This window comes from Montipora foliosa, chromosome 4 (assembly GCF_036669935.1).
Source record: "Montipora foliosa isolate CH-2021 chromosome 4, ASM3666993v2, whole genome shotgun sequence".
NCBI lineage: Eukaryota > Metazoa > Cnidaria > Anthozoa > Scleractinia > Acroporidae > Montipora > Montipora foliosa.
In genome coordinates this window covers 34,325,734-34,343,233 of record NC_090872.1, presented here as the reverse complement: position 1 = coordinate 34,343,233, position 17,500 = coordinate 34,325,734, and the positions used below count along the sequence as shown (strand labels likewise).

The window sequence follows — 17,500 nt, the reverse complement described above, 5'->3', positions numbered from 1 at the left end:
AATGTAGTTGTCCAGTCAAGTGGCAGATTATTTCAGTGTGCCTTTCAAATATGCAAAATGTAAATAATAAAAAAATAAGAAACATAATTATAATTAATTGTTATTATTAAGGGCACGTTAGCAGGTACATGTAATACTTCCAGAAAATGTGGTTTTCAGAACAACAAATGAGGCCCTAATATTAAAATTATTATCTTTTCAAATATTCACCATAACAATCAAAAGATTAATAAATTAATTAATGCTCTGTCACATCAAGTGAACATAAAACTTCTGTCCATGTAAGCGTAGCAGATCACAAAGTTTCCAATGTTCCATGACCAATAATAAATTAAAGTACTTACTTCTTTAACAATGGAATGTATTGTGCATCATCTGTCCCATGAAATAACTCAATGTTTTTCTTTATTGCACCTAATCAGACAGTTTATTAGTAATTAGGCTAAAAAAATTGATATTAAGTCATTCATTGCTCATATCAAAAGAGCTCTTAATTAATTTGTGGTATGAAGTATACCTCAATGGTATAGCTGCCCCTCCCCCAAAAGGAGTGTTGAGACACGGATGGGTTATTTGCTCACCGAGGCTGGATGGGGGCCAGGGGCATTGTTGGTCCAGTTATTTGAAAAACTGGTCAACTGGAAAACGTCTCAACTCTTTTTGCCCAGCAAAAAAAATACATGTAGGTGCTTGACAGCAGAAAAAGGGAGGGAAACAGAACACAGATACAGTTTACCATCCCCCAAAATAGTTGCATTACCATGTAAATTAAGTCAAGTGACATTGTTCAGCCTGCATGCTATCTAGAGGGATGCTGTTCAAGATCCTAGATGAACTGCCAAGTTCACCAGGGGTTATACTGGGAGAGTACATTAATTTATTTTTCACTCTAGATGTTCAAGGTTTTTTTTCAGCAAGGAAATGGAATGTCCTATGGTCAACCTTTCTATAGATGTACATGTATGATCTAATAATTATGTTCCAGTATCTACAGTATGTTCAGTAAGTTTGAGCATTCACTTAATTCATGCTGACTGAATTCCACCAAAACTATATAATAGTAAACAATCCCTAACGTTTGTTAAACTCATCACAAATAGATGAGCTTGGGAACTGGTGCCTAAAAGGTTAACGGGAAGCAGATGCCATAAGCCAAAGGGGAGGTATCCATGGCAACCCTGGAAGCGGGAACCACCCCCACACGCAGCCGCTGACCGGCACCGTCACACTGAGTAATCAGTGGAAACAACTTGCCTGACCCATACCAAGAGCCCATCACACGGAGCCTCTATCCAGACTATATCCTTGAGTAACCTAAATTGCCCGTATCTTTTTATAAAATAGCAGATTTTTCATTGATGCCAAGCTTAATCCATCAAGGAACGGCTATTCTTTCCTGAACAAGTATGGTGACTGTGTCGCCGAACATTCAGCTTTGTTTTTATGAGTTAAGGTTAAATGCACGCACTGTTTACGTTTAATGTTGCACATGCTCTCTTCTTAAATAATTATTTATAATTATGTCGCAAGGCTCATCGCATAGAGCATTTGATTTAAAGTCGCGTAATCTAAGATTTTCAGTTGTGCAGACACAACCACGCTAACCAGTTGTTCATCATGTTTGGTAACCAGTTATTCGCCAAAGTTTTACCTAACCACTTGGAACAGTGTACATCAATTATGGAGACAGTCAAGAAATAAGTTTTCAGTAAGTTTCTATTAGTTTATTTGCAATAATTTTCTGTTTCTTAATTTTAAACATTTGTAAGGCCAAGTGCCAACGCAATTTCTTTGTATTTTAGATTGAATTGCCTTGTTATTTAATTAATACGGTTCTTTCTCCGCATTGGCGTGTTTGGTCTCTTGTTCAACGCAACAGTGACCCTAATTTTTTATTTCATATTTTTCCTTGGAGCAGTATCTTCATGGAGCAGTATTAAAAAAATCTTTGTCCATTTTTTTGGTAATTTCACACAATTGTACGGAAGGAGCCATTGTGAGTCGAACAGCTCACACTCAAGTCAAATCTATTTTGGGAGTGTTACCTACTCACAAAGGCATTCAAATACATTTTTCAGGTATGTATGTGAGTTTAAGAACCATACATGTATGTGTAGAATATGACACCAGGCTCTGCCAATCTCGACCCCAGAGCTCTTCTCTTGACCGAGGGAGAGAAGAGCTCTGGGGAACCCTGAAACAAAGTGTCTTCTCATTGGTTTTCGTGAAGAACAATCAAAAGCGTCTCTAATTGGTGCATCCATGTTAGCACAAAGAGTGAGCAGACGCCGTAAGGTTCAAATAGCCAATTTTTGGCTGTAAGAACCCTACAGCGCATGTTCTGCTATGCAGAGTTTCCCAGAGCCTTGGGTCAACCCGACCCGAGGCTCTGGTGACGAGAATGCAGGCTCTGCAACATATCATGGATTAAGCGCGACGATCGCTTCTCTCTTTCGTGCGAAGATTTTTCTGCATATAACTTTACAAAATGACAGATGGTCCACAGGGGTACATGTAGTTGTTCATTGCTAGTTACGGGCTACTGATTTATTAGCAACAAACTTATTGTCTGTTATGGATATACCTATAATATATTCAGTTGCTCTAAAGGGATTCGTCTGTAACCCACACTTCAAATTATACATTCACTTCATTCAACCATTTCTTTAACAGAACAAAGAAGCCCAACAAATTGACTTGCTCCTATAAACCCTCCTCACATCGCAGAGGTCAATTGGGCTCCACCCGAATTCTTCAGGTGTCTATAAGAGACAATTGCTTATTTATAAATTGTCTGCTGGCAGATAAGTGCGAGGATCACTTCTCTCTTTTCGTGTAAAGATTTTTCAGCTTGTAACATCACAAAATGAGTGGTGGTCCTCAGGGGCAGTCCATGGACCAGGTCCATGAAGGGGTCCATGGACCCTGTCCACAGTAGTGGTCCATGGACCTGGGGTCCATATTAATTTTTTGTATACATCCCATATACTATAAAACCCTCAGTAACCCACATCAATAATTTATTATACCCCTACTGGGTATACTGTCAGTACTGTATTCTACTACAGTCAGTAATGGTAACTACTGTAACCATAAAACTGTCGCTCTAATGTTGACTTACTTTTGACCTTAATATCGCCAGGGTAGATAAAAGCATTATAAACATCCATAATGTAAACTTGGTCATCCTTATCAAAATCAGCCTCATGCCCATTTCCCTATTAAGATACAAAAAAAAAACCTTACAGCACATTTGTACATGTACTTGTTGGCATGAATTCTTCGTCCCTAATTCACAAATTGTCAGTGACAATGATTATGATCATTTGAAATCCTACAAATGCCATTAACAAATAATACAAGACAGCTTTACCCTTAAATTAGCACTCATAAATATTCATAGACTATTTTCAGGTCACACAACTGTCCAGCTGTATACTGCATTTACCTGATTCATATAAAGGACTAAAATACAAAATTTCATTTGACAATCTGTGGCATCATTCACCATAATCACATTAAGAGGACACTGTATGAAAATACTAAACAAAAACCTGCCAAGTGCCAAAAAATTGAACATTTCAATGTCACTTTTCAAAAAATCCCCTCTGCGCATAAAAAAATTTGCCAAATGAGTGGTTATTTATATTAGGAGATGAACTGCAGCTGTTCATAACAACTTTTAATTAATGAATACACTCTCCACTTATAAAATCTTTTAATCCCCAATGGTATATTACAGCATCTGACAAGAAGTGGAAGCTCTAATTAAATCACAGGTCACACATGATCAGTGTAGCAGGCACTTCTAGTCTTGACCTGTGGAATGTGACCTGTATTTTAGACCCGCTTGACAAGAAGCTAAATTTAGCTTGTCAATACAGATACTGTACGATTAATGTAGATTCATGAAGATTTGAACCCTGTGAGACATAGTTATATTACATAGATTATTTGCCAGTTAAAGGGGCACTGCCATGGATGTGCATGTGCCAGGTTTTTGAATCGAAACTTGAAAAATTCAGCCAGAACTTTTCAAGTTTGGAGAGGTGCAGACAATGTGGTGACCACTGTCACATCCAGATCGATTCCCCATACTCAGTGCACAAATATTGATTCAATCTCCTCAAAAAACCAAAGCAGAGCAGTCAAAATACCAGTGCAGCAAGGCAATGAAGAGTAACTTTTTAAGGTGTGAATTCATGAGAAATTCAACATATGGAGTAATCAAAGTGTCAGCCGTTTTGGTATCAACAAGGATCGAAGTCCGTCTTTGTGGCTAATTTGTAGCGAGTCACTTAAAATGTCAGAGACCCCCACATCATCGTTTGCTGATAAACGTTACTCTAAGCTTTCTCCGCTCTGAAATCTGTATTGAATATTTTGAAGAAATGCATTGAGCGGAACTGAACTGATTGTGTTTATTTGCCATTTGTTTGTTGCACAAAAATTAATTATAAAACCGCAAGTGGTGAGTAAAATACGGCTGAATTTTTTCTCTACTTTCCGTCGTTCAACTTCAAAGTCTTCTCTTGGAAATAAATGCACTCTCTTTCAGCTTTGAAATGGCATACATGTTAATCTGATCATAATTATGTTTGGTACTATATCATAGACAACAAATATATTTCTGGAAGAGTGCTTGAACCGCCGAAAGTCTTTCCCATCACACTTCACTGAATTCAGCCATCAGTGAACAAACATCGCATGATATTTGTATTCCCTTTAAATTTATTTCTTGGACTCCAAATCATCAATAATAGATTAATATACATTTTAGTGCTTTTCTAAAGACATAATTATTTAGTCTAGACTTAAACAGAAAAAAGCAAAAGTGTAACTTCTGTTAAAATCTCTGAAATTATGTGAAAAATACTGCACACATGTCATTGCATGACACTGCCCCTTTAAGGTTTCCAATTGCCCAGCCATATTAAACTTGTTTCAACTCAAATTCAGTTTTTGTTTCTAATATTAAAGATCAAAGCAATAGGTTACCTGATGTGCATCAAGATCAATAATCATTGCTTTAGAAACACAAGCCACTTCCTTGAATAGAAACTGATCAGGGGAAAATGAACAAGAGGGTTAGAAATTTATTGGCTTTTAAAACAAACACTGATCTCAAAGATCCTGTATTATTCAGTGTCTGATGTACAGGATAACAACTTTCTTTGATTCCCAAGTTCCTTTAAATTCTTTGTCTGAAAACCTTGTTGCCCCCTGTTTCTCCTATTTAAGCTTAAAACTTAATTAATGCCAAGTCAACACCTCAGAAAGAGGAAACTGGTTCATTCATATATAGTGTAACTGGCAAGACAAGACAAGAGGCTGACCGAAGTCGAAGGCAACCCGGAGGCTCCTTTTTCATTAGCTTCTACCGTAACTTAAGACATCTGTTGCAACTCACGGCAGGGGTGGGCGCCACTCCAATCCCGCTGCATGCACAACTTGTCCCCAGTAATAATGGTGCTCATTTTACCCACCACGAATGGATGGAAAGCTGAGTGAACTTTGGAGGGGATGAGCCGGGACACGAACCCGGAGCGCTGCAGTCTGCCAGCGAGTGATACCCACTACGCTACGACTGTGCTGGCAATTACACTTAAATTAGCCTGCGAGCAGGCTGTTCACAAAGACAGCCCGCTCCCAGGCTACATTACACTCAAAAGACAGTTAAAAGAGTGACAAACAGAAGTCCCAACTGAAGATAACGTTGCCACGGCTGTTTTCACTTAAGGTCTTGGTAAGGAAAATGAGGTGTACATGGTCAAACTATGTAATCATCATATTAAAGCTAACAGATTGAATTATTTGAATGAAGTTTTAATTTTTTGGTATTTAATATTGCCTTTTAGTTTTGAAGCGTCAAACTTAGAACGACCGAGTCTGCTGCAGAAGCTCCTGCCCCTTCGCTTTATTGAGAAAACAACCACACTTTGTTGCAACTTAGTCACAGATGAATGCACTCCAACAGTGTGTGAGGAATTCTTGATACAGATGTATGTAACGAGTTGAAGGAAATATCATGCATCAAAGTTGAAACTCTCATCTCATTATTAATGTACTTAATTCGGGAAGAAAAAAAGTGCCATAAAATCAGTCTCCGAAGACAAACAAAAAATTCCTCACACCTAATATTTGGAGTTACTGTTACAGTAGTACAATCATCTTATTAGAACTGAAGATGTAATTTTGGAATCAAAATAAAGCCCTACAAAATCAGGCTTCAAGATTTCGTGTGCAGTCCATGGTCTGCTGAATAACTCCACCCCCTACTTTAAAGCCAATTATGCTTAGCCAATCAGCATTCAGGCATGTGCTAAGGGAGCAGATCGTGCGTGAAGGCTGTCAATTGACACCCAATCCTTTCACATGTGATTGACATGATACATCCAAAAGACGCCCAAATTTACATGTACATGTAGACTACCTTTACCGAGATCTTAACACAAAGTACTTTGCGCGGCATCAGTTCCAATAGTGAACCCTTACTTGTTTGGTGGTACATGTAGACCAAATTACGACAGGTTTTGAATGACTGCACAGAATTTATTTAACAGAAAGGAGTTTTGGCGTTATACATGTACACCCATTCACCACCAATATATTTTTATTGAATTCCATGGATTTGCCAGTAACAAAGAAGCTTAAGTCAGAGTTTACTCATGAAAAAAAAAAAGAAAACTTATTAATAGTACCTTTATTGCTAAGGTAATGTCAGCATAAGCACAGAAGCCTCCCCCTCTTGATCCAGAGCAATGATGAAAACCTCCACCTGTAACAAAATGAACGATGACAATTACAATTCTTGACAAGCACTGATGTTATAATTTCACTTGGACATAATAATAATTTATATAATAATAAGAATAATTATTATTATTATTATTGTTATTATTATTATTATTATTTAACAAAAAGAAAAGAGATACTAAGTTAATTACACAACGTTTCGAGGACATCTTGTCCTCATATTTATCAAGTGAAAGGAACAATTCAGTGTTGAAATTTAAAGGAGCGCATATATACAATTATGTTAATTTACATAAACAGTTTGCCCTTAGGGAGTCACTTTGAATGCAAGAGCAAAATAATTTGAACGCCTTTTGTATGAAATGTTGTTCATACAAAAGGAAAAACCACCTTTTAACATTCAAAGCGACTCCCTAAGGGCAAAACTGTTCATGTAATTATCTTAAATTATTGTATATTCGCTCCTTTAAATTTCAACACTGAATTTTTCCTTTCACTTGATAATGAGGACAAGATGTCCTCGAAACGTCTTTTCTTTTTGTTAAGTTCTACATCTAAATTGTTATTAATCAAGATTACTATTATTATTATCATTATTATTATTAGTGCAAGGAGACCCGACTTGGTCATTATTAACAAACAAGAACGACCAAACAAATTAAAGATCATGGGAAGAAAGTTGCTTGATTGGTTGAAAAAACAGTTTTTCTTACACTTGATCTGAGCAATCAGTCGCAACTTGAGCTTTAAAACACAATAACCTGGGCAAACACCCAGAAAAATTCCTATCCAAGAGTTTGCTACTGCTACAGGGTAGCTTGCAAATTGACTTAATGTACTTATTAACCTGCACTAACGACATGTGTGCAACTGCTGTATGAATTCAATGAAAAGTCTCTACAAGAAGCAAAATTAATTCTTCATACCTATATTGATTGCCCAACCTCTTTCAACTGCAAGTTTGGCTGCCTAGAATGAAACACTTTAAATGTGGTTAACATGCAATTATTGAACAAACAAAGAGATGCAGGCTTTCTGTGTATTTAGGTCAACAACTAGTGAAGAGCAGTTAGGTTCATAGCGGTCAGCGGTTCATTCCCATCTGAACAGGCTCATGTAGACCAAGCAGTGTCAGTGTAGCAGTAGCAGACATTCTTGAGCTACGTTGGCTGAGCATTATACGTTTTGTATTCATTTAGCGTTTTTTTCTGGTAGCATTAACAAGTTCTTATCTTTTCTGCCTGTCAGTACAATAAATCATGTCTTCCTTGACAAACAACAACCTTTCCACTGACATGTGGTCAACGACATCTTCTCCTTCCCCTTCTTTAAGAACAGTGCCATCAACAACTACTTCGTCGAGGACCTTGACATGTACATCCTCCACCTGTCCATGTATGTGTATAAACAGGGATATGCTGGCCCAGGCCATGTTGTCTATTAAAAAAAAGCCCTATCAGATTGTTTACAGTGGCAATTCAGGTTGAATTTCAAAGTGTCCCTTCCAGCATGAGTCACAAAGTAATGTCATCCCCATCAGTATTAATATTTAGTATTCAAATTCCTGGTAGCCAACAGCAACACCCAACCACCTCTACAGGTAGCATCTCTGTTCCTTGTTTCATTTCCACTTTTCGCACTCGTTTGAACCCGATTTTTGATAAATTCCCATCCCTATTTAAGATCACCAGAGTCTGAGTGCTATCAGCCAACTAGAATTGGGGATTGTGTCGCCTCGTCATTTCTCGCCATTTCTTCTTTGGCCCCACTTGTCACAAAAGATTTTGTCATTGGCTCTGGCTAGTCTCCCATCCCTAACAAAGTCGTGAGCAAAATTATTAGTGGTGAGTTCATCTATTAAACTCACAGACTTTCTCCCAGATACTCTCAATTGAAAGTTAATGAAACCAAAACTCAAATGCTCTTGGACAGTATTGCAGTATGGCTAAAAATTCCAGGATGAGCGCAGCAACAATACATTTCAGCATTTGACAACGAGGCAAGAGCTTCTGGTCTAAGGGACTGGTCCAATCTTCAAACTTTGCTCCCAAGAAACCCTCCTCTGCAGCAAGTTCTCGCCAGGTCAAAGACCCCTCAGCTCTGACCAGTAAGGACCACAATCCCAATTTTGCCATTTCTGCATGCTGGCAATATTGTTGGCCTTTTGACCGTAGTTGATTTTCTCAATATGCCTGTGAGGTCTGTAGCGGGGAGCATTGGCGCACGGCCTACCCCTACCAGTCCACATTTGTTCTCTTTGTTACACATGTACTTTCCAGTTCAAGTTCAAGTTGTTGGCTTTCAATGCCCAGTTGGCCCTGTTCCTGTTTTTCCTCATTCACCATTTTGTTACTATTGCAGTTGGCTATTGTGCAGTCATACCATTACTGATTGTTAATTGGTTCCATTGCCCCGGTTTGCCATTCCTACATGTCCAATAGTTCTCACTCAGACACTCTGCCCAGCAACCCATGTTCCTATGTTTTCATTAAGGCAGTGTGGTCATACACCTGTTCTTTTCAAGGGGCTTTAATTATCTCCACTGAGTCAGCTGTCTTTGTTAAGGTCAACAAGCATCTTCAGAGTTTCATCCTCTGTCCAGGATTCCTGGAATTAGCCCAGCCCTTCTTTTGTAGGGCAATTCTCCCCCTTTCACCCTCCCTCCCTGATCACCTCCATCAATACAAACATCTGGATGGCGTTTGATGGGGTTTTAACCTAGCCTGGTTATTGAAAGCCTTGTTATTGTTAGCCTGGTTAATGAAAGTACATGTATAAACAAGGAAAATGAAAAAAAAAAATCAACAAAACAAAGATCAAGAATATAATGGAAATCTTGATTGCGATGAGGAAGAAGATGAACAGAAAAAGAAGTGTCACTTATAATCTAGCTTCATCTTTCGTTATATCATCCAAAAAGTCAAGGGCAACTAAACAGGTTGCCGCCCTCTTTCACCTTGAAATGTTCATACTTAGTCTAGCAATGTGTTTGCAACTTTTCACGATGCCACTTTCACAGAGACATAGACATGCGAGCATCTCACTGTGCATGTGATAGTTGACGATAGTTCATGATAGTTTTAGGTCTCCACCTATCGTCAACTATCATGCACCATTTGACCAGGGCTTTAGGCTCTCAACTGTTCTTTAGTCAGTCCAGAGATCGCTTTGGCACGGTGTGGCTGGGTTACAAGCATCTCTAGCCATGGGAGCGTTTTACTGTCAACTGGGGCCGGCTGATCACAGTGGAGGCTCCTCGACATTCCAGGCACCAACTGTTCATACAGCTTGATGCAGTTGTTAATTTAATTATCCTGTAATTATAGTGCACACTGGTAATTATCAGCATGTATAATAATAGCAGAGCTCCGTGCACACAGAGCACCATCGGTAAGAAAATATGGTAGCCCATCTATGCAAGAAAATTTGGTTTTGGTCACAGTAAGACCTTACTACCGCCCACCCATCCATGTATGTCACTGTGACCAGTATCACATGACCATATCGCAGGCTCAAGTTCAATACTTGTCTCCAGCTAGTTAAAAGTGTACATCTTTCAACATTGGACACCCATGTTATGGTAAATTGACACCTGTGAAAACAAGGTATCTGCTGACCACTATCATGTAACCATATCGCAGGATCAAGTTTAGTGCTCATTGAGATCAGCTGTTTTTTGTAAGTTGATCACATTCTGACCAGGTACTTGGTTTCGATTGGATCGCAAGCTCAAACCAGGTTAACTTATTGTAATAACTAACATGGGAGTTCCGCTTCAAGGCCCGGCTAAATCTATATCTTTAAGTTAATACAATAATACATCAGCACACATTGGCTAATATTATCTCTAATCTCATATCCAACATACAAGTCATGCAATAACTTTGTATTAATTTTGTAATAATATTTCAATAAACTCTGACTCATTTCATTTCTACAAAAGAACTTAAAACTTGTTTCAGTGAGAAGACAACTGAACTGAATGAGCTTAAATCACAATGCCAGAAAAACAATTGAGAGGTTGGAATTTTAATGATAGGTTTAATATTTAAATTGTTTGTACTTCAATGCATGTCTACCAACCAGTATTGATCCACCAGTCTGTATCCTCATCGGTCTCAACACTTTTCTTTGCACTAAGAAATTTGGCAGAAGGGCAAGAGGAGGCACCTCACATATCATGGCAACACGAGCACTCCACTGGTGAAATGAAAAAAAGCATTAATTTTGCCCCAGCAATTTTTTTTTAAGAACAGGAGCAGACAAAATGTACAGGACCAGTGATTAATGAAAGTTGTTTCTTTCAATAAATTTTACATTTATTTTGTACTTAGGGTGCGTTCGATTGGCTGTATTCCGGAATTGGAATTATTACATGGAATAGAAGTTAGAAATCCTTCGTTTTTACGGAGATTCACATTAAAATTGTCAAACACCTGCTAATATGCTAAATTAAATTTAAACATATCTTTATTATCCTTATTGCTTCAAAACGTTTTGAATTATCACTCCACATATTCTTATTCCGGAATATGGTCAATCGAACGCACCCTTAATTATAACTTGATTGTAATTGCCTTCAGACCAGTTCCAAGACAAGCAGGACTTTAAATTCAACTTCAATAAAAGTCTGCCACAAAATTTTGAATTGCTTTATAGGGTTAAATGTAATTTAACTTTATTAATAACTAATAAAAGGAAACTGCACTTAGTGCTTTAAATTAGCATGCCTATGGCGTTGGCATTAATTTTTGTGGGTGTATGATGCACTCTGCTGACAGACCATTAGCAAATACAGCTATTTTGAGAAAGGTTGTCGGAAAAAGTGCACGCGACAATCCTGAAAGGTATTGTGGGTGATTTTAAGTGCACTGTTTTTCAAAGAAATTTAAAAGAATCGAACGGGAGGCCACTGATACATGTTTGCGAGTGCTGAAGGAAAGCAACAAAAGTAGGTTCGACAGCTACAGTCGTTAGAAACACTGTATTGATCATATCCCATATTACCTTTCGGGATTGTCGCGTGCACTTTATTCTTGACAAACTTTCTCGAAATAGCTGTATACTGGCATTTTTTTTCAGGTGTTGCCATGTCTGTTCTGGGTTGGAGATATTCTGATAATGTAAGGTCTTAATGTGTGCACCTTTAATAATGCGTGTGCTCGTATATGTAGTTTTACTCTGCAGCTGATCAGCATACATGTATGCGGTGTATTGTATAGCTCGCATTTTCTAGTGTCCCCTCCCTCCTCTTCCCTTTGTAGTAGTCAGTAGTTGTTATCTGTAAATAGGTTCCCCACTGTTCTTCCAGTACAGTGTGATGGGTTTGAGCACTGGGGTTGTGTTTGGTGGGTGGAGTTCACGGCCGGGTTGCAGGTAAGGCAGGCTGTTGGGTGTTCTACCTACATGTATTTCACTTTGAGATCAGCGGTTCCAGCTCCCAGGTTCATGGGAACCCAACCTCTATGCATGACGTAGGTGTTAATCCTTGACTGTACAATGACATTGTTTTCTTTCACAGTGTAACATATTAGCAACCACAGAGTTCATTTTTGTTTCCAAAATTAATTTCAAAAAAGTTTTGATTCTATTTCATTTGGCCAATCCCACAGAATCCAAACTTTTCTGCTTCACTATTTGACCTTCCAAATATCACACAATTTCAATTTTTCTCAACACCCAATCACCAGTTGTGTGTCTAGGCTGCATCCTGGACCTGGCAAAATCATTTTTGGACAAAGAATGTGTCATGCGGGCATTATTAAGTTCAAGGCCTTTCCAAGCCGACACACATTAACTGGACTTAAAAACCTACTTGTAAGCTGTCTAAGTAGCCTGGAGTGTGTACAACCAACAGATCTTCTTGAGTAACTTCGTTGGGTTTCACAATACTCTCATCATTGATCATCTTTGCATCTGAGGGAATCAAAAATAATAGCAATACTAAGTTGGCAGGGTTGCTGATGGGGTGGTAAGAACCCTTGCCTTCAAACAATACATACATACACCATACATACAGATCATTGATACTAATACAGTAATATTATAAATGTACCTTTGAGAAAATGAAAAACTTTTCCCCATTTTCCAGAATCAAAAGGATGAAGCCTTTCTAAGCCTAGGAATCCAATATTGTAGTCCTCGCTGTACACTACTGGCCACTGATTTGCTCTCATTTCTACATATAAATGACATTCTTGTGTGCTTAGAAATCAATAAAAATAAAAAGAATTAAAATTGAACATTCATCAATAATATTTATCACTGCCAATAATAAGTTATCATTATTATCTAATAATAACCATAGGATCATAGCTTTAGCTGATTTCATATCTGTAGTTCAATAATATTATTGGCATCTCATATATCATTTCGTTCATTGATTCATTCATTAAATGAACTTTAGAACCCACAAATGACCATCTCCCAACATCAGACTGGCTTTAGAGCTCAGTTGGTTAGAGCGTCGCACCGGTATTGCAAGATCACCGGTTCAAACCTCGTTGATGTCCTGAATTTTTCAGGCTTCTCGGAGCAATTGCTAAAATTGCGTTCATAACTGCAAGGATCATATCTTAGCTTGACTTTTTATTATGAAGTAGGATTTGTTTTTGTGAACCAAACAACATAGCAAATCTGTATACACCAGCATAATCATTACAGTAAGTAATAAGACATTGCTATCATGAAAGTTAATATATATGAAAGGCATATATACATGTATTTGCATGTTCTTGTATGTTGCACTGAAAAAATAAACCACTTCTAGCTAAATTTTCGTTTTCAAAATCATGACAGGCAAATATTATTCACATTGAAAGCCAGCCTGTGTAACAAAACTTTCAGGGAGGAAGTCACTATGTTAAATTGCAATCTTTTAAATAATCTAAAAACCTGTGGAAGAATAATTATGCAAAAATAGTAAATGTGATTTGCAAGTTTTAAAGGACTATAACACTAGAGCTGCTATTTTCACCACAGTGCTGTATCATGTTCACTACTTTTAAATTTGTTCCAAAGATTTTCTAGATCCACAAGAAAAACCACTAGCTTGGTTTTGACATTGCTTTTCTGGGTCATTGTCGTTTACAAAACTCAGCACAAGATCAAGGCTACTTGTTTTATCCTTACAATGATGGTCCCTGAACCATGAAACCAGATAAGAGAGAAACCGATCTCCACCGGATGCCCCTTGGGCCAACCCGAACGGTATGTGGTGCTTCCTCCTTGTCAAAACGTTAAAAGGTTTCCTCAATACCCCTAATGAAAACACCTGCTATGGCTCATTATCGATCTCGGAACCTAACTCAACCAAAAAATGATATTATGCGATCTTCGGTTAACACAACAAAATTACGGTTTGGAACAAAATTTCGTGCTGCTTTTCAGCAAAAATTGAAGAAGAAAAACACCAAAAACTTGTCGTTACGTAGTGCCGATTTAAGGTCGACCTTAAATTTCATCCAGCTCTTTCTAGCTGCATTACGAAGCAGATCTGTCAGTTGAAGGCTTTATCTTTGACTACGATCAGCTCATCGCAATAAAATAAATCATTTCATATTAAAGACAGGTTTAATTGGCCGCGGACTTGTATAACAGATGACATTAAAAACGAGGATTTATGCGTACGTACCTATCACTTTCGCCCTCCTTTTTCTTTTTTAGTTTGTTTACCACTGACATATTATGGTTCGGTATTAGGTGTGTTAGAGCCGTGCTTGTGGCAAGATAGATTGCATACTGCACAGCGAAGATCTGACATTCAGCAGAGCGTCAAGTTGTCACTCACCATTTTGTTTTCTGGTAGGAATCCAGGGACTGGGCAACCACGAACCCAGGCTCTCTCGCTCTCTCTCTCTCTCTTCTCTCTCAGTCTCTGCCAGGCTGAAAGAGCTGCCTCCCCCGTCCCCTCAAAAAAGTAAGATAATTCTATGCGGAGCAGAAGTTTGAACTCTACCAGTGAAGGGAAACTGCACATGTACAAATCAAATAAAAAAGTAATTACCATCAAGTCCTTTCTTATTAAACTTCCGTGACTTCAAATATCCTTGCGGAATGTGCGCGAAACCTGTCAAACTGAATCAGCGAGGAGTGCAATGTGATATTTGTGATTTTTGGTTTCATACCAAATGTATGTTTATTAACTCCAAGACGTACGAAGATCTTGCAAATCTCTCGACTGCGTGGCTATGCCCTCTATGTGGAATAGCAAATTTTACCGATTATTTTTGACGATTGCGCTATTTACCTTCAACTTACCTCCGATGACTGTCCTTTAAAATTACAATCTGACATGGACAAACTCTCCACCTGGTCTTCCACTCTGTCTCCAAACTGTCCTTTAATCCTTCTAAATGCCGTGTTCTCCACATAACCAAAAAGAAATCACCTCTCAAGCATGCTTACTATCTATATGGCTCCAAACTGTCAGAGTCTGATGTTCACCCCTATCTTGGTGTCCAGATCTCAAATACTCTTTGCTGGAACGAACACATCGACTATATCTCAAGGAAAGGATCTTCCTCCCTAAATATACTTAGACGAAACCTGTACAACTGCTCACCTGAAGTCAAAGCCTGAGCTTACCTCAGCCTTGTAAGACCCATCCTCTGCTATGCTAGCTCGGTCTGGGACCCATACACTAAACGCAACTTCGATAAGCTCGAGAAGATCCAACACCTACTCATGGCAACAAAGCATGTCAGAATTATTGCAGAAACTAAAATGGCTAAACCTGTCATCACTAAGAAAACGTGACCGAGTGATCTTGATGTTTAAAGGAAACCTCCACTGAAACACGAATACAGCTTCAAAATATTTAACATAATGTTTACAATCAAAATTGTTCAAACGTTTTCCAATGGAATCGTTTGTATCCGAAATAAATGAATTTCAAAAACGCTTGTTTTGGTTTTCAAATTTCCTGAGCGCCGCCATCTTGAATAGTTGTGACGTGTTATGGTTGCTCTTTTGTATTTGCACAAAGAGCTTTTGTTTTAAAACAATGGGGCAACCATGACACGTCACAGTTATTCAAGATGGCGGCGCCCGGGAAATTTGAAAACCAAAACAACCGTTTTTAAAATTTATTTATTTCGGATACAAACGTTCCCATTGGAAAACTTTCGAACAATTTTGATTGTGAGCATTATGTTAACTATTTTAAAGATATATTCCTGTTTTAGTGGAGATCCCCTTTACAATTTTAAAAGGTCTGGTTGCTATTCCATCTGAGGATTATGTTACCCGCTCCTCCACGGCCACTCGAAGGAAATACGATTTGAAATTGAACACTTTTTCTCCACCACTGGATGTTTTCAAATACTCGTTTTTTCCCAGAACTGTTATTGACTGGAACTTGCTCCCAGCTCATGTTGTACACTCTACTCTCTTTTTCGGCGAGCTTGCAATAATTTGGTGTTTCATTGTTCATTTGCTTAGCTAGCCGAAAACAGACATCACAAATTTTCGGAAAAAACCAGCGATAAAACAGGGGAGGGGAACGGGTATGGCGCTTTTATGAGAGCAATCGCCTCCAACCAATGTTGACCAGGTTCGATTCCCAGACTCGGCGTCATATGTGGGTTGGATTTGTTGATTCTCTACTCTGCCCTGCGAGGTGTTTCTCCGAGAACTCCGGTTTTCCCCTCTCCTCGAAAACCAACCAATGATCTGCTATGTGTTAATTTGACTTCATTTATGAACTGTGTCCCCAATACGCCATGTTCGATTTATCAATATTCACACATGGCTACGAGGCGTCATGGTTCAATTGGCACCTCACGTATATCAACGTTTTAATGTGTCTTCAAAACAGACGCTCTTTTAAGTTCATATAATCATTAATTGCGAAGCCAAAGAAGCCAAAGAAACCTAAAAAATACGAAAACGTTTTTCTGTAGAGCGCAAACGTAATGAACACCCTTGCAGAGCACACGTTTGTAGTCCACTTAAGTACCCGGAAGTTGGTCAAGTGACAAACACAAGCTTCAATAAACAAAATATGCCAGAAATGATTCCAGCCGTAACGTTTGACCAAACGTTCTCGTTGCTTACGCTCCCACAAAAAATCCAACATGACACGACGTCGTATTGTGCAAACTGGTCATACGGTCATAGGCCAGCGAGTGATTTTATCCAAAGAAACTTCATTTCAGTTTTATTACCTATCAATTTTATTTACAATATGGCACAGTTTTCTATGATGCTCAGAAAATAAAATACGTTGAAATACCAACAAAAAAATCGGGTAAATTAAATGATTTTCTAAAACTACAGGAAACAGCAGGGAATAGTCGCTTAATTTAAGCTATCAATGGTGCGGCCCTTGTTCCGTTGTTCGCTAGTCCGCGAGTTTGGCCAGATATTTTCTGCTTCATATGTTCCGCCATGCCAGGCAGCCGCGAAAAGTAGTTCCTTGCTAGGACGTGCTTGTGAAGAATCTTGCCAATAAACATTCGTCCATACGCCTGGAAGAGAGAAACCATAACAGAGAGATTTAGCAAACCGTAAAAGCCGGGCTGAAATTTGCGATTTGCCGAAGGTCAAAGAAACTTGTTAATTTTAGCGCATTTCTTGCCTTTTAGCGACATATATCAAGTAACTTAACAAAAGAAAAAGACAACATGGAATTTTCACGCTTTCGTGATAAGCATCAGCCTGCCGTTCACCAAAACGCAAATCTTAATTCTCTGGTAACGGCAAGTGTAGTGCTGCAAGAAATCGCAATGATATTGAATAACGA

General features: G+C 38.4%; 2 protein-coding genes across 3 annotated transcripts in view; both read right to left on the bottom strand.

Moving 5' to 3' along the window:
* Positions 1-14,558, bottom strand: part of LOC138000671 (histone deacetylase 11-like) — a 35,001-nt gene extending 20,443 nt beyond the window's left edge. Inside the window, exons 1-9 of one of the 2 annotated variants that reach the window (XM_068847235.1) lie at positions 14,390-14,558; positions 12,812-12,960; positions 12,572-12,672; positions 10,840-10,956; positions 7,683-7,725; positions 6,702-6,778; positions 4,999-5,061; positions 3,122-3,218; positions 345-414 (exon numbers count right to left, since the gene is read on the bottom strand). In XM_068847235.1, coding sequence (XP_068703336.1) covers positions 345-414; positions 3,122-3,218; positions 4,999-5,061; positions 6,702-6,778; positions 7,683-7,725; positions 10,840-10,956; positions 12,572-12,672; positions 12,812-12,960; positions 14,390-14,439 — 767 coding nt within the window. In that variant the 5' untranslated portion in view covers positions 14,440-14,558. The remainder of the gene's footprint in view (positions 1-344; positions 415-3,121; positions 3,219-4,998; positions 5,062-6,701; positions 6,779-7,682; positions 7,726-10,839; positions 10,957-12,571; positions 12,673-12,811; positions 12,961-14,389) is intronic. The other variant, XM_068847237.1, reaches the window with a different exon arrangement.
* A 2,344-nt stretch (positions 14,559-16,902) lies between these two features.
* The window catches only part of LOC138000669 (IQ motif and ubiquitin-like domain-containing protein), a 23,047-nt gene continuing 22,449 nt past the window's right edge, over positions 16,903-17,500 (bottom strand). Inside the window, exon 13 of the mRNA XM_068847233.1 lies at positions 16,903-17,225. Coding sequence (XP_068703334.1) covers positions 17,061-17,225 — 165 coding nt within the window. The 3' untranslated portion in view covers positions 16,903-17,060. The remainder of the gene's footprint in view (positions 17,226-17,500) is intronic.